Source organism: Anabrus simplex, chromosome 10 (genome assembly GCF_040414725.1).
Source record: "Anabrus simplex isolate iqAnaSimp1 chromosome 10, ASM4041472v1, whole genome shotgun sequence".
In the NCBI taxonomy this organism is placed as follows: domain Eukaryota; kingdom Metazoa; phylum Arthropoda; class Insecta; order Orthoptera; family Tettigoniidae; genus Anabrus; species Anabrus simplex.
Window position 1 is genome coordinate 32,203,353 of NC_090274.1, and position 21,295 is coordinate 32,224,647.

Consider the following 21,295-nt stretch of genomic DNA (forward strand, 5'->3'; position numbering starts at 1 on the left):
TTCTGTAACTCACAGTATTAGGATAACACGGAGCATGAATAGGAATCACTTAAATCACCTGCGCCATTTATTTCTAGATTTATATTAGAAAATACATTAAACTTTCAGTTTTTCACCATTACTAAATATAACAAGTCAGACTTCAGCAGCTAGCATTATAGTACTTTAGTTCCATAACCTAAATTAGTAGACATTAGTAGACGAATAAGTTTGAGTGGTGTCTTTAAAAATAGGAAAGATCACAATATGAAGATAAAGTGGGAATTCCAGGGGACAATGGGTCAAATATTCATTTATAAGAAGGGAAGGTAGGGATTGGAATAACTTACCAAGGGAAATGTTCAATAAATTTCCAATTTGTTTGCAATCATTTATGAAAAGACTAGGAAAAAAACAAATAAGAAATCTGCCACTTGGGTGTCTGCCCTAAATGCAGAACAATAGTGATTGACAGTGACTGATTTATCATTCCTGAAAAATATAGATTATTAAATATCTTTAGTTCATTTCTCTGGTTTTTCGCAAGCTGAGCATATCAAGCAGCAAGAACAGTGCCGTGGTGACATTTTAGTCACTTAACACTGGAAGGTCTTATGGTGCTGTGATTTTTACCCATTGGTTTATTGATTTGACATGTATAATCTAAAAATTTTGATTAAGTTTGGACAGTATTTTAAACACTAACATTACTATTATTTGTAGTAATGTTTTTTTCACTGCCATGTGCAATTATGTTGTTTATATCATTAATATTGTTATTAAGAAATCAGTTAACTTCAAAAACTGAGACCACCCCAACCGAAAAGCATTGGTTTTGTAGAGATATACTTTTGTATTTTTCTAAATTCACATTTTTTAGTGATGTTCACGCTTAATTTCTGTTACATTATAGAGTATTTATTTTAGCCTAACTAAGCAGTAAATATATAAATAACTGTTGTATGCCAAGATAAATTGGTATAATTGGAGCAATCACCTTGGTTCATAAACCCTTTGGTTTATTAATTTAACGTGGATCACCACATACTTAGGTTAGGTTGGGAGAATACTTTAATAATCAGCATTAACTTATGCACTTTCATACTCCAAGATGTTATTGAAGCATTTAATTAAAGAATCACAGATTCAAATTTAAAGTTTCACCACTAGAATACCAGACATGGAAAAGTGATTAAAAGTTCAAACAAATTTATTTTACATTAAAATGATTCTCACATCAATAAACTGTAGACATTTCCGATATATCACTAGCATTCCTTCCTTCCCTCCCAGTTTTACTGTCGTTTAGCACATTGATAAATAATTCGTTTGGGGTGGTATGCTATGTATTTGTGCACATCGGAACTGTACACCATTTATAACTTTTCTGCTTCACTGTCTGCACAGGATTCAAAGTCCAAAAAAGTAACACTCATATTATTACACACTGTATAGAAAATGAACTTAACTTTAACAGACACTCACATGATCTTATGTATCGTATGGCTTTTAGTACTGGGAGTATCCGAGGACATGTTCGGTTCGCCTAGTGCAGGTCTTTCTATCTGACGCCTATAGGCAACCTGTGTGTCTGTATGTGGGATGATGATGATGATGAGGTAGAGAGAGGGTGAAACCAGGCACAGCACGTAGCCTAATTCTGTCGAATAACACCAGGAGGTCTGCCCAAAGCTTTACGTCCCCATCCAACGGACGAATCACCATTAACAGCGTCAAATGCCCTCACTCCATATGAGCACTGCAGAGAGGTTTGGAATTTAATCCAGGCTTTCCGCACGCAATCTAGACCTAACCTGCCGGCCAATATTCTGATTATGAGCAATTTTTCGACCTTTACATTCAAAATTGTTAGGTATGGGGATCCACCTATTCAATACAAGAAATAGTGATAATTATAAAGTCGTCACCTACTCATTTTATTTCATTTTTCATTCATTTTTTTTTTCGACCAACGGGACTCGAACCCTCTAACCATGGTGTCAGACCATACAGATTTCAAGGCCTTAGCGATCATAGCCACCAAGCGGGCTCAGCGTAAAGGAGAAATGCGTGAACTGTATCCTGTTTCGCAAAGCACACTATGTGTTATTTTGTCTGCTGATACAGTCATCCTGGACTATGATATCAGACCAAGGAGATCACCTACTTGCATCATGTGACATTTGTAATTTAATTTGGATTTTTTATCATGTTTGGAGTTATTATTTCTAAATTCAGATCATATTTTAAGATTCTGCATGAAATTTTGAATCAGATTAGCACATTCTTAATGAAAACCATGGATCATGCTCGTTCCCTATTATCACTAGTAGTAGTACGAATATTCTCCGGGTTTAAGGTGTAGCTGAATTTTGATATTTGTAGCCGAATTTCCATGCGCATGCAGCAGACTTGCTGGTCTTGAGGTTGACAGTGCTGCTCTGTACTCTACATGAAGAATCCCACCAATGGTGGGAGACAGTAGAATACATCCACAATGGGTTGTAAAAGGAGACCTACCGAGCTCGATAGCTGCAGTCGCTTAAGTGCGGCCAGTATCCAGTATTCGGGAGATAGTAGGTTCGAATCCCACTGTCGGCAGCCCTGAAAATGGTTTTCCGTGGTTTCCCATTTTCACACCAGGCAAATGCTGGGGCTGTACCTTAATTAAGGCCACGGACGCTTCCTTCCCACTCCTAGCCCTTCCCTGTCCCATCGTCGCCATAAGACCTATCTGTGTCGGTGCGACGTAAAGCAACTAGCAAAAAAAAAAAGGAGACCTAAGGGACTCTTAACTTGGGAGCATGAGTTGGTGACCATGGGTCTTCTAACTAAGTCTGACACTGCTTCCACCTATCTGTCTGTGTCGGGGTCCTTTATTTATCTGACCTGCCTTATTACCTTCCAATCGCGACAGTATTAGACTTGCGGGACCGAGGGATCATTATCGCACCTTCCATTTTTCGAAAGGTCACACCTCTTCCCCTTCTGTTAGTGTTAATACGAGGATGACTGCCAGGTTGTACTTCCTCTTAAGATGATAATCATTGCCGCCTCGCACAGGAGACGCAATTTACAGATTTAAAGGGCCCCATGCATGTGCAGACTTCTGGAATACTTACCTGCACAGACTTGCCTCCGGGAGGTAAGCCGGAAGTACGCAGTCACCCACACACGCTCAGACTAAATGATTATTTACCGCAAGAGTTGAATATGACGTACTCAGCTGTTTTCTTTTTAAGAGTATGAGCTTCGGATGGTTGAAAAATGTATAAGGATTGAAATTAATTAGATAGTCGGTATAGAAGACGAGTTGTTACTTGGACATAATGTAGCGCTCTGCACGAAGAAGACACGCAGAAAAAGATTGCAGTTTCATATTTTTAGGTTACCACGTTTATATTTTCTGCTACAACTCTGAGTCTCCAGCTGAATTCAAGCAGCGCCAGAATGTCAGAGACTTACCTGCAGACTTTTTGTCGACAGACTTATCGGCCATACAAACAGAGACATGTCTGAATAGACTGGTTTGTGCAGACTTACCTCCAACTAAGTCTGGGCATGTAGGGGGCCCTTAACACCAGCCCACAACAGCACCAAATGCTTACGCTTCAGGGCATTCTTAAGTAGACGACAGACAAAGGGAAAGATCACTGTCGTTAGGAGGGTGATCCTTAAGATCACAACAAAAAAACAGCACCTGTTGTGTTGGCAGCGTACAAGCATAGTATGCCGTGGAGTACAAGTACACATCGTACAGTTTTTCCGGTCATGGGAAGGTAAATAATTGGTTAAGAATTGAACTACACCACATTGTATTGGTTTGGAGACAACCATTAAACGCGAATGCTGCTTCAGTTTTTTCCTCTGCTTAGCAGATGCACGTCTCAGCCGACCATGTTCTGAACTATTACTAAAAACACCAAACCATCTCTTGGCTCTCCCATCAGTCATTTTCAGTGTTGCCACTTCTATCCATGTTCCATTTGAACAACTCCTCTAAATATCAACCTACAATCCTTCCTTTAATTAACTTTGTTTGGCTATGCCCAACAATGTTTCAACATTAAATTCATTGTCATTCGTTAATAACTTGCTAACAGCAAAATTTGAAATGCATGGTTTGTGACCCTCACCAATAATATAAATCATGATATAACATACCAACAGACATCAGTCATCTGACATTTCATGTCCAATGTAACGTGGCTCATGAACTCGTAAATGCTTCAGCAGATTCCCACGATCGTTGAACCATTTTTTACAGGTGTCGCATTCATAAGACTTCTCACCAGTGTGTATTAAAACATGTCTGGTGACCGCATCTTGTCTCTTGAATAATTTCCCGCACACTGGACATTCGTGACTTCTCTCGCCTGTGTGTACACGCAGATGAACGTTCAACTTGCTCCGACTCCTCACCTTCTTACCGCACACAACACACTCGGGCTGGCTTGCTGTTTTGTGGACTACTTTATGCTCCTTTAAACTATCAATATCTGGGAAAGATTCCTTACATATATAACATTCAAAACCAACTTTTCCAGAATGAATATTCAAATGCCTCTGCAGAATGCGTTCATCAAGGAACTGCTTGGTACATATAGGACATTCTGGTATTTTATAATCACTGTGTTTCATCATATGTCTCTTAAAACTAGCACGATGGGAAAACTTGAGTTTACACGTCACACACTCGAACAAATGCTCACTTGAGTGTACCAGCATGTGTGAATAAACGTTCGACGGATGCGCAAACTGCTTACCACATACCGGACATTCGAAAAGCTTCTCGCCTGTATGTATGCGGGTATGAGTCCTTAAATTCCCACTCTGCGTGAACTTCTTTCCGCAGACAAAACATTCGTACTTGCGTTCTCCTGTGTGTATCCTTATGTGGATCGTTAGTGGACCTTTCTTCGTGAACGTCTTTGGGCAGTACTCGCATTTAAATACCTCTGATGGCTCTTCTGTGGTGTTATTCTGTTCAGGCAGTCCTTTTCCAGATGAATTTAATTTTTTTGTTCTGGAATAATAAAAAGACAAATTTTAAACAACAAAAGGGTGAAGTAGCAAATTCTGTAAACAAAATTCACAGTAATCAGAAAAACTGTTGTCGCTTTACAAGTATGTAGGATGCTGGCTAAAACAGGAATGGGGTACAAATGTGGAAATAAAAACCAGAATCAGCAGTGCAAGAAGTGTGTTTCTGATAGCATAACATTTTGTGTGCAACCGTGACCTCAAACAAGAAGCTCACTGGCAAGTTGAGAGGTGTTACATGTTACTGGTGCTGCTTTATTGTGTCGAAGGACGGGCATTAAATACTTCGTCATTGAACCAACCGTTGGTCAGTGAAATGTGGATGTACCACAGAATGCTGAATGTTCATGAGCAGAGAAGATTATAAGAGGTTGAGGTTACTCCGACAGTGATTTGACATCCATAATATGTCAGCTGTGATTTGAGAAACGCAAAATTGGAAACTTTACTCCGTGATGGTCTGTGAGGATAAAGCAGATGATGATGATGATGATTTACAGCACAAAATTAAAGAAATATTCTAAATTAATCAAGTTACCCTCTGCACTAACCAGAGCAACCATATTATTATTGAAACCAGATAAATCAATATTCCTCTCAATATATAAATTCAACGTGCATTAACAACTTAGCATACTACATGTAATTTTAAAGTTTGTTCCAAAATGTTATTGGATTGGTTCATATACTGTATGGAGTCTCTCAACCAAATTACTGTTCCAACAAATTCCAAACCCTGAGAAGAATCTATTCCAAACAACGTGTCAATTGGGAAGGTAATGCGAACGACAGGAAGCATGAACAACAAATGGCAAATAAGTTAAAATGGGAAGGGCAGCTGATTCAGAAAGTGATGGAACCAACTAGAGGGAAGAATATTTTGGATGTGGTGCAAATAAAACCAGATGAGCTGATGATGACATTTTAAATGTCGAAACTGGTCCCATGTTAAATAAAAGTTATTAGTAACATCAACACGTAATTAGTATTGAATGGGTTGAACCTAATAGATGTCTCCTCACTATGAATGTAGTTGCAATATTTTCACTTTCACAATCGCCTGCACTCTATCCCTAGAGTACGCTACACGGCAGTCAAGCTCATCTAATTCTGGAATCATAATTTCATCGCAAAATTTTGTCATCTGCGCAAATGTAATTTACCACACTTGCAAGATGTTTACCGGGAATGTGTCAACACTTGTTTCATGAAGCAACGGTGACAGTGAACTGAAAGTGAAATATTTAACTAGTATTTACCTTGTTCAGGGGTTCTAACAGATACACAGTCAAGGTCAGACCTTTGGTGTCTCAAAAAAAAAAAAAAAAAAATCATGAACATGTGCACTAGAACACTGAAAAAAGCCAATGCCAGGGCAGAGCTGGGCTAGGCCACGTCAGGCAAGGATTTAACCTGCTCGGCTCTGTTGATGTGACATATACGCGAGCATTGGCCGTGCCTTCAACTCAAATGACAAGACATTGACACGCCGCTCCGAGTCGTATGTACTACCTTATATTTTTATCACCCCTGCAAGGGTTTCCCTTTAAGAAATTTCTATGAATAGAATATGAATGTAGCTTGTTCCCAGCTAGGAACTTGTACTGTAATTTATTATCAAGGTGTGTCAAATCGAAGTTATACTCCATCTGTAGGCGTAGCCATGCATTAATATGTCAGGTGACCCCTCAAAACAAAGTGAATAGTGGTGCATCCGTGTGTCATGTGAGGTACACAGACTACTGCGGCCATTTGAGCACATTGTACGTAAACCAGCACATCCCATGAGACATCTTAACGAGGTTCAAGTTGCAAGGGCCGTCACTTTGATCCAGGAAGGATGGACTTGTGGAATCGCTACAGTGAAACAGCCTCTGAAAGCACAAACATTTCATCAGGTGTCTGTCAGTCTCCCTGTCATGGCTCCAGGCGTAGTAAAAACCAGTGACACCAATTCTATTGCTGAGTTAAGTGAAAGTGACAGTTCCATCTGATACGAGTGAATGAGAAATCGTAGCTAAAGCACCACGTGCGAAAAACAAAACATAGTGATTGGGTGTGGGTTAGTGATAACCAATGAATTATTCATCACTTTAGAGGTTTTACAGGTGTGCTAGCAGAACTAGCAGACAAATATTTAGATAAATTCTGTATCGGAGTTGTCTGTGTTTTTCAAGTTTATGGAACCTTCGTTTCCCACATTGAGCAGGAAGCAAATATTTACGCTGTGGAAAATATAGCTGAGTCAGATAGGAAATCGGGCATGGACGATGATAAGTGGTTTTGACACTAATGAGAATGAATGTCCAGCCCCGCGGTGTAGGGGGCAACGTGTCCACTGGGGACCCGGCGGCCCTGAGTTCGATTCCTGGCCGGGTCAGGGGTTTTCAATTGTAATGATTAATAACGCTGAACTGGGGGCTGGGTGTTTGTGACATCCTTAATCTTCCTTTCCTCACACACAACATTCCACACTACCGCCATTCCAATTACACGCAGGTTCATACAATATGGTGCCAATAGGGTCAAAAGGTCCACATGGGTCGACGCCCCGAACAAATAGCATTTTTTTTTAAAGAGAGAGAGAATGAAATTAAGGCCTACTTTGCCGCGTGCATTCTGATATACCAGGTTTGTAAGCCTCACATCCAAATATATTGGAGCAAAGTTTTAAAGACCCTAAAAACTAAGAGTGCCTCTACATACACCCAATGTTTTGAGATCTACCACAAAAGAAATCTTCATTCAAATGCCATTTCTGATGAGTACGAATATTTTGAGTGCTTCATTGAAAACTGTGCATAAAAATTATGGTTGCTCTTCCACTTATAGGATTTATTTCAGAATGGTTAACAGTAGTTCTGACCAGGCGGCTTACTCATGTTGAGGGCGATTTAAATACACAGCAGTGGCGGTTTCTGGTATAGCGCAATGGAGCAATGAACCTCCAGTTCATATCAAATTTTATTCAACTACTTAATATTCATAACTCCCTTGTCAATCTCGAAGCTCTTGCTTAGCCCATCTATCCGTAATATACTCGTATTGGCTTTCATTTCATGTGAACTGCGCACGTTCCGTGGCTGGATACTTGTCTGGAATGAACCCCCTTCGAAGGCGCTCTCTCCGTCCGTACCTAGGCGAAGGGAGTGGCGAGGTGCGGGGGGGAAATCGGCCGGCACGTAGACAAGACCAGGATATCGCAGAAACAGATATCCTTGGTTTACGCATGCGCAATATGCCACTCTCTCTAGTGTTGTCGGGGGTGTTGGGGCAAGGTAGACTGACCTTGTGTTGGGGTATGTGCCTGCCATCTGTTGCCCTTACAGGAATTCAACTTCATAACAGAAAATAGTGCACATAATCAGCGCTAGTGTTGAAGAACATCATTACTGCCAGCAGTCACATTAAACTGCCAAATTCCAATTGATGTATTTTCACAAATTTTGCCTTCTTTGGAATAATTACTTTTTGGAGAGAAAATTAACTTAAAAATCACCGAGGCAAAGAGTAGCGGGAATGTAATACCAAAGAAAACGCTAACTGCCTAGCCACAGGAGTGCTTAAAATTAAGTTACCAACATTGCGAACATGCATCCATAAAGTTTACTCTGTTTTTCAAGTGTGATGCTAGTGTTTACAACAGTTTGCAATAGTTATCATAATTCGTAATATTATTGTACGCTGTGTAAGCGTGTGAGTGTTTTTCTGCATTGTTATGCCATTCAGAAACATAATTTTTAGGACATAAAGAAGTAACAATATTTTCTCCGTGTGTGTATTTTTGTGCACTGTAGTTGCGTCCATAATTTTTGTTCCTGGGAAAGGTAAGGAGCTACATAATAAGTTTGAAGAGTGATATGACACTTATTTTTGGGCAGATATCCTATATCTACCACTCCGACTTTGGTCCAAGTCCCTTTGCTTTCATCACTCATGAATCATAAAAAAGGAAAACAAATCACCATGTTAGTACTTTCGCACCCACAGATCCACTCGATTATTTTATACGGTATAAATCCAATCTGAATTTACGCATGATTTCATTACTTTTACTTTTAGGATGCCTCGTTATATCAAGATCAGGCATTGGGCGTCCGGCATCCTTAATCTTAATCTTAAGTTTACGCTCAAGAGAGAGAGAGAGAGAGAAAGAAAGGTTGTCTTCTTAAGTGTGTTTAAAATTTTCTTTGAGCGAAGTTGTGGATAATAGAGATAAGTTGATTTCACAAGGTTACGATGGAGCAAATGTAATGAGTGGTCACCATTCAGGGTGCAAGTTCTAATCAGGGAAGATTTTAGGCATGCACATTATGTGCACCGTTATGCCCATTCTCTGAACTTAGTCATGGTACAGGTGACAGGAGGGAGAGGAGATATTGAGGGGGGGGGGGATGTTTCTTTCTGTTGAACCCCCAGTGACGAGTCACGCGCCGCCACTGATACACAGTTCAAAAAAGTTAGGGGAACGTGTTTTGTAACGTCTGGTATGTGAACGTTAATTTGGTAGATGGGATTCCAATGGTCGTACAGCATACCTTGAGACCTTGGTAACTCAAGGTGTGTCAAATCGAAGTTATACTCCATCTGTAGGCATTGCCATGCATTAATATGTCAGGTGACCCCTCAAAACAAAGTGAATAGTGGTGCATCCGTGTGTCATGTGAGGTACACAGATTACTGCGGCCATTTGAGCACATTGTATGTAAACCAGCACATCCCATGAGACATCTTAATGAGGTTCAAGTTGCAAGGGCCGTCACTTTGATCCAGGAAGGATGGACTTGTGGAATCGCTACAGTGAAACAGGCCAGTTCACAAGGAGGGTTGGACAAGGTCGTGGACGCATTACAACCCCACAGGATGACCGATATCTGACCATCTGTGCATTGCGGCATCATTCAGCAGCTGCCAGAGAACTGCAACAAGACCTCAGGAGGGTCACTGGAGTCAAAGTGTTTAACCAGACAGTAAGGAACAAATGTCTTGTTTGAGTGCCCCACTTAATGCAGCAACATCGCGCAGCTCGCCTTCTGTTCACAGAAGAGTCCAGATTTCCCCTGACACAGCGTGATGGACGTCAACATGTATGGAGACACCGTGGTGAGCAGTACGTGCCAAATGTTGTCCAGGAAGGTGACCAATTCGGGCGAAGTTCTGTGATGATGTGGGGTGGCATCAGTATTGATAGCTGTACATATCTTGTCGTCGTCCGTGGTAATCTTACCGCTGCGAGGTACATCAAGCAGATAGTGCTACAGCAAGTGTTGGTTGCTGCATACGGTGTTGGCCCTGAATTCGTACTCGTGCACGACAATGACAAGGCTCATGTAGCGCGCATCACCAGAGCTGTCTTGCGAGAACTGGACATTCAAGAGATGAAATGGTCAGCAGCGAGTCCCAACCTTAATCCCATCAAGCATGTGTGGGATAGGCTTGACAGAAGTGTTCGTGGGTGTCCTGTTCTACCACAGACTCTCCAAGACCTCAAACATGCTCTCATTGAAGAATGAGACCTGATACTGCAACGTGACCTCTGTCGACTTATACGGAGCATGCCACAGAGGTGCCAAGCTGTGATAAATGCTCGTGGAGGACATACACCATACCGAAGCTCTCGAACTGTGGTAAAAATCCACCGTGGAGAACTGTTATCACTTTGTTTTCGCCAGTATTTAAACATTTTTGTTTGTGTTCAGAAATTGAACACAAATCCATTGATGTTCTTTTGTATACATCAGTGGTAAAGAATAAAGGTTTAGTTGGTAATATACCTGGGTGGAGGTATTGTTTTGCGGAGCATGGCATACGTTAAAAAACATGTTCCCCTAATTGTTTTGAACTGTGTATTTCTAAGTATGTGGGACCATTAAACCAGAAGCGATTGTGTTAAGTAAGAAAAAAATGAGTGAGATCATCAAACAAGGTTAGCTGAATTATTTCGGCATATAACGAGGAACAATGGAAAACTTTTATCTCTTTATGCAATGGAAGATCCACTATAGGAAAGGGCCGGGAATGCAACTGCTAAGAATAATTATTCTTTTCACTGGAGAGTCTTGATGATGACAGTAAAAATCGCAATAAGACAACACTTCTCTCCATACGTGTGCCAAGTGTGAGCTCAAGTGGATGGGTTCAATCTCGGCTCAGTCCGGTGGCATTTCAAGGTTGTCAAATATGCCAGCCTTGGGTCGGTTGGTTCACTGGCACATAACAGAACTCCCACAGGACAAATTTCTGGCACCTTGGTATCTCTGAAAACTGTAAACGTAGTTAGTAGGACATAAAACCAACATCATCATCATCTCCCTATGCACTTGTGCGAATTACAACATGCCGTAAACATTTCTCTCCTGAAACCCAGGAATCTAGCTGCTTTGCATGCGCAACATCCTCATCCTCATCTTCCATTACAATTCCCATAACTCAGTGAGGTCGTGGGCACGAGGTGTTCTGCGCATGTGCCTGTGGCTCCAAGTAGCCTGTGCAGCAGCCTTCACTATATGCAGTAGCCATGTGTCTTGCTAAGTGAACTGGTTACCAAATGATAAACCCAAATTGGCACAAAGAGGCAAAATGCTGAAACCAAAATGAGTTAGCTGGGTAATTTATTATTTCCAACAACAGACCAATTATATTGGAATTAGGAATTTACTCATTCAGGACAAAGATGTCAAGTTCCCTATGAGAATCAAAATCTTTATCATAAAATCAATAGCAAAAGAAAACTGTGTTTTGATCTTATAGCCAGCTGTTTGTTCTTAGGAAAGTATTGAATCTGATGATTGAAAGCAACTGCTGAATTTATATTGTGTTCTGTCTTCTCTTGATATATTGCATCAACAGAACATGGAAATGTTGCCATAAAATTTTTTCTTTGATTTTGCATACCTGATGCATATTTTTAAATGTAAAGGAGAACTGTATAATAACCTCAACACACCCAAGTACAAATTTATATATTATGTTAGAAAAATATGAAATGCAAAGAGATATTCTACATATTACATCAATCCTGGCATACGCTACAAGAACATGGACATTGACAGAAGAGCAATTCTTCGCTGCAGAAATAAGGATCCTCTGAAGCATGATGGGTAAAACTAAGAGAGGGAGAGTGACAGAGCGCAAATTCAAAATGAAGAAGTCAGGAATACTTCCAGTAATAAGAATTCAAAATGAGGTAGATGTAAACAAACAGTAAACATTGTGTGGCCATTTGAAAGAGCAATTACCAAGAAAAATCTTCAATAAGAAGATAGAAGGAAAGAAACTTAGAGGCAGCTGCAGAGATACGGACAATCTAGAGAAGAAATGTGGAAAGTCAGGCAGAGATGAAGAGCACTGATACATCACCCAACCCAGGGGAAATATGAACATGGGATATGACAATGAGTGGGAAAACATTCAAATCTCAAAAATTTAAAAAACTGCTCGCAAACTCAATTTTGACAGCAATTTAGAAGTTTCTCCACTGTCTTCAATGTCCAGAAACACAAATTGTAAACAGTAATACAACTTGATACACAGTGTTATTCATACTTTCCACACCTCTAAATTATTACAGAACATGGAACTTCTTGTCCATAAGATATTTCTCTGATGATCAATTTCTATGAGTTCCAAACATAAAAAGTAAAGTTAAAAATTCAATCATAAAATAAACGTTTGTACATACTCATTAGTAGCAGGGGTGGGGTTGCTACTTGATCCTTCAGCAGTTGTCTCTTCCTGCAAAAAAACGAAGAGCTACACTTCAGGGTTCAATTCTACTGCACAGCAAGTCCAGGAAAAATTATTTTCTGCTAGTAGTTTAATGTTGCAATAACACATCAAAGGTTTTCGGTTATGCAAGTTTGGGAACGGACTAGGTTTGCAGAGGTAGCGGATGTGATCATAATTATGGTACAGCCCCAGTATTTGCCTGGTGTGAAAATGGAGAACCACAAGGGGAAAAAAACTCTAACTAGGCTGCTGTCTCCATAACCACAACTTTTGAGATGTGTACCGTGTGATAGGTACAGTCAAAATCATGTGCCTGCTCAGTATGGGTTTCAAATTTTATTTCTTAATTCTAAATAAATGTACACATCCTGACAGGTTGCAGCAAAGTTCCAAATCATTTTCCACCTCTGGGGCTCAAGACACTCCTAACAAGCCTTTTAACTCTCGACATTTATTATCTCAGATACATTTTGGAAGATTTTGAAACTGTTTATTTTCCATATCTTGTAACACTCAAAAGAATGAAATTCTTTACACTTCTTCTCATATATAAAACTCACAAAGATGACTCACACGTTGGAGTCCAGAGCTATACTAATTTGGTAGTTGTACCAGGCCAGTCTGTATTGGTCATTTCAAAAGATGCGATCAAAATACCAGGCAGGCTGTTTTCCTGTGTTCTGAGTCGGTTAAGACTTAACATGATTTCCATACTCGACAAAGTACCTCCTCATTGATGAGATGTGGTCTACACATGGGATCTTGAAATTAAACTATGGTTCCGTTCAGGAGAACTTAATTTAACTTAATTTGTGAAGTAAAAGTATAACTTGCCACTTGTTTCCTATCACTTACTTCTTTTTAAAACCCACAGCGCTACAGTCCTGATGGTCCTTGGGTCTACCAAGCAACCACTCCCTAGCCCAAAAGCCTGCAGATTGCAAAGTGGCAGATTGTTGTACGACCAATTCTCTTGGCTATCGTTCCTGGATTTTCAGACCGAGGCCACTATCTCAAGTAGGATGAGGGGACCTCAAATTAGCCCCCAGATCAAGTTAAAAATCCCTAGCCTGGCTGGGAATAGAACCCTGGACCTTCTGGTAAGATGCAGCCTTGCTACCTCTAGAGCACAGGGCTGACCCACTGCTGATTGTATAAATGATCATTAAACTTCAGCTTATCTGCTCACACACCTTCATACATAAATTAAGATCACAGTACAGTGAGGAAAGAATTGTTTTTTCCCTAAATGTAGTGGAAAGTCACCAACAAAACAAATTACTGTATACATAAATCTAGAAATTGTTAAAATGTTTCTTTTGTGTCTAAAATGATCATGAACAATATTGTACAAATGTATCAAGTCCAGGATTGTGTTTGATGCTTTTGCACCACTGAAGAAGAGAGCAGTAGCTCTCGAAATATGTACAGTTTGTTTGTTTGTTTGTTTGTCCAACCCTTGTTCCGTTTCCCTACGGGGTCGGGTATGAGGTGAGATGAATCTGTCGTGGCGGGTTTTTATGACCGGATGCCTTCCTGATGTCGACCTCATCAGAGGAGTTAATGAGATGAAATGAATGACGTGATATATGATAGTAGGGAGAGGGTGAAACCCGGTGCCGACACATAGCCTACTCCTGTCGAATAGCACCAAGGGGTCTGCTCAAGGCTTAACGTCCCCAACCGACAGACGAATCGCCATCAACAGTGTCATATGCCCTCACTCCATATGAGCAGTGTGGAGAGGTTTGGAATTTAATCCAGGCTTTTGGCATACAATCTAGTGATTAGAAATTGTATACCACCACCTCCCCTACCCTGCCGGTCAACATTCTGATGGTGAAAATTATTTCCACCAACGGGACTCGAACCGCTAACCTCAGCCTGAGACCATTTAGACTTCAGCGCCTTAATGATCATGGCCACCAGGCGGATGAAACATGTACGGTAGATAATTATAATAAAATGTGAGGTGTTGACAAGGCTGAAAAGTGTTTCATAGAAACTGAATATACAAAATAGGGGCAAGATTGAACCAACATGGTTAAAATAATCAATTCTGACATTCCCTTGGAGTTCGAATGTCGGCGAGAGAGCTCGCTAGTGCATATAGCGTGAAAACTATACCGAAGATGATCGTTTCCATTTATTGTAATCGCTGGCATGCATAAATATCAATAACAGAAATAATACTGCATGCTTAATTGCTTGTATTAACGGATGCATCAGCGATAAGAATTTAGAAGGGACCGGAAAAATGTGCCGTTACAACAGATTTCTTGCTATATGCCGTACTTGCTATAGCGGACTTCTACTGTAATTCAGAGTCCAATTTTTTTGAGTCTCAAACACTTTGAATTAATAAGATTTTACTGTATACAGTTTCCTTACCTCAACAATCATATCACAGATTTCCGGTTCAATCTTAATTTCAACTTCCGCAACACTCTCCACCTCGGAGAGAGATCCCTGGAAGGAGGAGAGAAAATTCTTAATTATCATCAAAATCAATTCTACATGTACTTTCCCCAGCCAATCCTAGTCGAATCTTTTGGGAAGTGGTCAATATAACAAACCCATTTTCATATACTGTGAAGGTTGTCCTTTCATGTTTTCATTTTTACCCTTGTCTGTCATTTCTGGTGCTCCCTCTTTCCACACTGGCTGTTATTGTGTTTATTCTAATAGTCTAAGGAAATCAGGACTAGATTTTCAGTAAGCGTCAAGTAGCTAAAAATATGCTACAAGAAGAATAATAGTTCCGAAGAAAGTATGTGACTCTGTAAGGAGGGAAAAAATGTTGGACATACTAAGTGATTATGGGATCAAGGGTACCGGTACGTTATTTTATGCAATAAAAGTCATTAATGATAACCATCAGGTCAAGGTGAGAATTGATGGCAGAATGAGTTCTTTGCGTGTAAAAAATCTTCGCACTGAATTCTGTATTGGCGTTGGCTAATTACTTTATAAGAGATGTATAAGTGTCACCTTTCAATACAAATCATGATATACATACAATCACCACGGATAACAAGTTATGTAGGACATGTTTCATCCCTCTTTTGCGACATCAGCTACATATAAATTCAATGATAAAAATATTCACATATGAATTTAAAAAGTGCACTGCACTGTATTGCATTGAAATTGAAAATTAGTCCAAAAAATACATCCACTGTGTAAGGTGCACTAAATAAATATGAGTGAACAAAGATGCAATGTAAAATACAACACTGTCACAAGACATACGTAAAATAATGAGAAATGCATTAAAGGATTCAATGTTCAACGGGTATCTTGAGGAAATACAGGTGTTGAATAAATGTCACCTTGAGCAGCTGTGATTGTTATACAAACTTGGAAGATATAGGTAGGAAAAGTCATGTTGAAGGGGCCCAATGTACTGAGGAACACCACTCTTTTGATAGTGAACGATGGTGTTCTAGAAAAATCGATGTAGCTATGGATTGAAGGAACTAATTCCTGAAGAGAACTTGACGTTGGCAAATTGTGAAAGTGATGTTCCGCCAGACATGAAAGAGGAGTCTGAAATGAAAAGAAAAAGGAATATGAAAAGGGAACTGCAAAGATAAATGAAACAAAGCAAACAATGTGAAAATTAACTACATCATTCTTAATTCAAAGTAGTTACAGGGAATTAGAGAGAACTGTAATCTTTCACCATTAATGTTCACAGCTGAAAGGTATATAATGAGAGAGAGAGGTATCAGTTGTGTGGAAATGTAGTAAGCACTTTGGTCTATGTCGATGAATTAGTCTTAATGACAAAGTGTGCCTAAAGCCTTGGAGCGTGGTACAAAAGTTATGTCAGTTGGGAAGAAATTAAAAAAAAAAGGACTGTTAGTTAATTTCATTTCAAGTACTTAGGATGTGTACTCTCCCAGGACAATAGAATAGTAAATGAAATCAAACTAACAGCATTTTACAAGAAAGAAAAACTAACAGCATTCTACAAGAAAGAACAGAGTTCTCAGATGAAACTATATTTACACTAGTCTGTTACAAAATCAAATTTGCTGTAGAAGAGAGTAAGCTTGGTGGATTCAGAATACCTTATTTGTAAGTTTGAAGTAACAGACATGAAAGCTGCTAAACAGATGGGAACAATGGCAGGAGAAAACTCAGAATGAGACGATCAAGGCCAAGTCAATAATGAACTCACTAGATGAAGATATATATATATACACCAGCTTTAGTGTTGGGCTCATGTGAGGCGAACGGAGGAGAATAAATTACCTAAAGGAATAATGAACAAGGCCACAGAAGGTAAGAGAAGTAGCGCGAGACCAAGATGGCAATGGTTAGACTCGGTTTTTAATGATTTAAAGACAAGATGTGTGGAAGTAAACAATGCCACAGAGCTACAATACAGTTGAGACTGGTTTATACATAACTCAGTTCTGTTCTATACCTACATTTCTGTAGGTCCTGGCAAAAATAACTTAAAAAATCAATCAATTCAATTACTACTGCTCTGCATTTAGGCCAGTCGCTTAGGTGGCAGATTCCCTATCTGATGTTTTCCTAGCCTTTTCTTAAATGACTGCAAAGAAATTGGAAATGTATTGAACATCTCCCTTGATAATCTTATATTATGATGTCAAAGAAAACAAACGGAAATTCTTTGTCTAAGGACGTGGAGAAAAGTTTCTATGAAACATAAAGATTATCACGTATACGCATTACTGTGCTACTATTGAAACAGTCACACATAATAAATGTGTATTGATTAGGTGGAATCCTTATTTATACTTATTGTAATATTATCAATATGGACCAGTATGAAGATAATCGCATACGATAGAGTGCTACTGTTTTGATTTTTTAATATTTTGGTTGCAATCTTACAAAAATATTATCTGAGCTCCTCTGAGCAGACACCTGCAGATAGGTTGAGTGCAAGAGGGTTAAAGGAGGCATCTCACCTTCGTGTTATTATCTTCTTGTACTTCCACTTCTTCAGTTTTCACATCTGCATCCATATTGGGCAAATTAAGAGATGTTGGTAGGTTTGACTCCTGGGCTTCAGGAACTTCCAGTGTCTGGAACCATATGGTATCATCTATTATGGATTTTAAAGTTCAACTCTCACAGGTAAAATTGTAACTGTCTTTATATGTATAGAAACTGGTTATAAACATCAAATTAAACCAATTTATTCCAAGTAGAGTAGCAACTTTGTACTTCAAATACATCAATGGAACCTTTTTACTGCTACCTGGCATAAAATTTAATCATAACGATCAATAAAACCATCAATGCAGTCAAATCAAGTCAGGTGATACATGAAATACTGGATTAGGAAATGAGTTCTAAAGGAGGTAGATGAATCTTGTTACTTGGGTAGCAGAATAACTAACAATGGCAGAAGCAAGGACGACACAGAATGTAGACTAGTCAAGCAAGGTCTTTCTTAAGAAAAGAAATTTCCTCACCTAATACATAGATATCTATACTAGAAAGATGTTTTTAGAGATGTTGGTGTAGACATCTCATTGTATGGAAGTCAAATGAGGAGAATAACTACTGCAGGAAGAAAACGAACAGAAGCTTTTGAAATGTGGTGTTACACAAAAGAATGTTGAAGGATCAAAACACAATTTAGCAAAATTTAACCAGAAAAAGAGACAGAATGATACGACACATCCTGCGACACCCAGGATGTGATTAAAGTGTTATAGGGAAGTTTAGGGGTAAGAACAATAAAGGCATGAATGTCGCAAATAGGTTGATAAAAAGGTAAGCACTAGACAGCTCACCCAAACAACATTAATAATAAAATGTTATTATTATCATTATTATTCCCTCTTCAAATTCTTCTGCTGGAGCATAAACTCTTATTACAGAGAGAATTTCAAATAGTGCACATGCAACTCACTGCAGAAATATCAGTTGGTTGCTGATGAACTCTGGAATCCTGTTCCTCGTCCATGGCTTCTTGTTCTGTTGTGGCTGCCCTCTACATCAATTTGGTGTGCTTACAGCAAGTCCTGCAATTAGAAGAGCACAGTAAATTCATAAGGAATGTATTTTCAAAATGATTACAGTCAGTTGTGATTCTATAATCCTCTGTCAGCAATACAGGAGATGAAGGAAAAGGTCTGATGCTTGGTAGAATTACAGTATCAACAAGAGAAATGGAGGTAACATTGAAAGGTGTGGAAATGGAAAAGCACCTAGGCCTTGCTATCCTAACACTTCTTCTTTTATGCTAGTATCTTTATATTGCACTAACCACAAAGATTTTTAGCAACAATGCGATAGGAAAGGGATACGACTTGGAAGGAAAACTTAATTAAGGAACACCCGGACCATTTGCCTGGTGTGACAATGGAAAACCATGGAAACTATCTTAAGGGCTGTTGATATTGGGGTCAGTTTCCGCAATCTCCTTAATGCAGTTGAATGGTTACACAACTGATACCGTGCAGCCAACTTGCGCGAGACCTAACACTGATAGAACTCGGAAGGAAAAAAAAAAAAAAACAAGTTGACCAAGGATGTTCAGATGGGAAGAAAAAGTGAGGAGACTATATATATTATTGGAAAGATAATTCAAGTTGCTTTATGTCGACACAAAAGGATCTTATGGTGACGATGGGATAGGAAAGGGCTAGGAGTGGGAAGGAAGTGGCCGGGACTATATTTACATTTTTTAAAAATTGCTAGTTGCTTTACGTCGCACCGACACAGATGGGTCTGATGGCAACAATGGGATAGGAAAGGCCTAGGAGTTGGAAGGAAGCGGCCGTGGCCTTAAGGTACAGCGCCAGTATTTGCCTGGTGTGAAAATGGGAAACCACGGAAAACCATCTTCAGGGCTGCCGACAGTGGGATTCGAACCTACTATCTCCCGGATGTAAGCTCACAGCCGCGTGCCCCTGACCGCACTGCCAACTCGCCCGGTATTATTTAGCATTTGCCTGGTTTGAAAAAGCGAAACCACGGAAAACTGTCTTCAGGGCTGCCGGGGTCTTAACCCAGTATTTCTCGAATGCAAGCTCATAGCTGCGCGTCCGTGCACGGCCGACTCGTTCGGCAATGTGGAAATCTGAACACACCCCTAAACTAAATCTAACCCCCTTAACCTCAAGCACACGCGCCATATCTTAGGACACAGACACACGCTTGGGGGTGCTTTCCACCCCACATATCATTGTATTTTAAGATATGAATTACTGTCTTAATTGGAGATTTTAAGATAGTTAATGTAAGAATAACTCTTTCTGCGGGGATCCAGCCATAAAGGTACAAGAGCGGGGAGAGCACAGAAGGGGTGGATTCCACCCCATACGCGTGTGTTTGAAGGTTAAGCCGAGCAGAAACCAATAATGTTATTTATAAGAACCTAACCATAACGCAAAAAATGAATACAAACACACTTAAAGGAAGTCCAACCCCTGATGCAGATCGATCTATTCAGGTATGGTACCTACAAAATATAAATATTTACCCTCATCAGAAGCACTTCAAACTGTCATCAATGTCGCCGAGTTTTACTCGGAAAAACTACTAAGTGAAATCTCAAGCTGTAATTTGTGAATTACGACCGCATTAGACCTCCTACCTCTTTAAAAACGGAAATAAGTCGATGAAATTACATCAAACAGGAGTAGTAATTCTCCAGAATTGTCGTGCACAAACACAATATACGGCACTTTATTTCTGTCGACTTCACTACTCTTACAGGCAACAGAATCACCTTGTTGGAGAGCTTAAAATCCTAAACAGTTTTCACTATTGGAACTGTCGAATATTCACATGAGGCAATGTCTGTTATACCTTGTGAATTTTCTGTCAGAATAGGCCCTAACCTCAATCGCTCTTCTAGTCGGCGATAGTTCATGGCAGCAGTGCGATTTAGCACCAACCAGGGATATCATTGGCAGTTATTGAACGATAAAACCCCATATGATTTATTCAGATGATATATAAAACTGCATTATCAGCTGAAGTAATCTCCCAGCATCAAAATACTGGATTAACCGAGCAGATTTCTTCCTGTTTAGTCAGCGTGATAAAGTGAAGTGGACTGTATGACTGTATTTCCTAGTTGTCAGATGTAAACACCAAAGAGGATGTGTAGTAAACAGTGAAAACACCAAAGAGAATAGGGTTATGTAGCGCATTCCTATCTACGAAATGTCACTGTGATATTTGTCCCAAATGGAAAATAATAATTCGTTTTACACAAATGGAGTGAAAAGTCTGTGGTAAATTAAGAAATACCTCTACCGTCTCTTACTGAATTTTGTTTTTTGTACGAGCCAAAGAGGTACGAGCGACCCCCGCCTCATCTTGCTGTCAACTTTTTTTTTTTTTTTTTTTTTTTTTTTTTATCTTGGCTGTGCAATGGCGGTAAGGGACGTGTTTTTAACAGCTGTTTTGTAGCCGTGTACTTGTAAAACTCGCCGTGGCAAAGACGTGTAATCACATATTTCCTTACTTTATACAACAAAATTGGTGTAAATTATGTATGCAAGCAAATTTTGTAAAAGTCGTGTTCGGAACATTTGATTGT

General features: G+C 39.6%; 1 protein-coding gene and 1 long non-coding RNA gene across 5 annotated transcripts in view; one reads left to right on the top strand and one right to left on the bottom strand.

Annotated features, from left to right (window-relative positions):
* The window catches only part of LOC136881927 (zinc finger protein OZF), a 21,664-nt gene continuing 369 nt past the window's right edge, over positions 1 to 21,295 (bottom strand). Inside the window, exons 1-7 of one of the 4 annotated variants that reach the window (XM_068229412.1) lie at positions 20,589 to 20,793; positions 18,653 to 18,764; positions 17,700 to 17,816; positions 15,142 to 15,219; positions 12,704 to 12,756; positions 2,760 to 5,005; positions 1 to 2,495 (exon numbers count right to left, since the gene is read on the bottom strand). In XM_068229412.1, coding sequence (XP_068085513.1) covers positions 4,153 to 5,005; positions 12,704 to 12,756; positions 15,142 to 15,219; positions 17,700 to 17,816; positions 18,653 to 18,706 — 1,155 coding nt within the window. In that variant the 5' untranslated portion in view covers positions 18,707 to 18,764; positions 20,589 to 20,793 and the 3' untranslated portion in view covers positions 1 to 2,495; positions 2,760 to 4,152. Of the gene's footprint in view, positions 2,496 to 2,759; positions 5,006 to 12,703; positions 12,757 to 15,141; positions 15,220 to 17,699; positions 17,817 to 18,652; positions 18,765 to 20,556; positions 20,794 to 21,295 lie in introns of those variants that run through there. The other 3 variants (XM_068229411.1, XM_068229413.1, XM_068229414.1) reach the window with 3 other exon arrangements.
* Positions 21,136 to 21,295, top strand: part of LOC136881929 (uncharacterized) — a 25,567-nt gene continuing 25,407 nt past the window's right edge. The window contains exon 1 of the long non-coding RNA XR_010861047.2: positions 21,136 to 21,200. This is a non-coding gene — a long non-coding RNA (uncharacterized lncRNA). The remainder of the gene's footprint in view (positions 21,201 to 21,295) is intronic.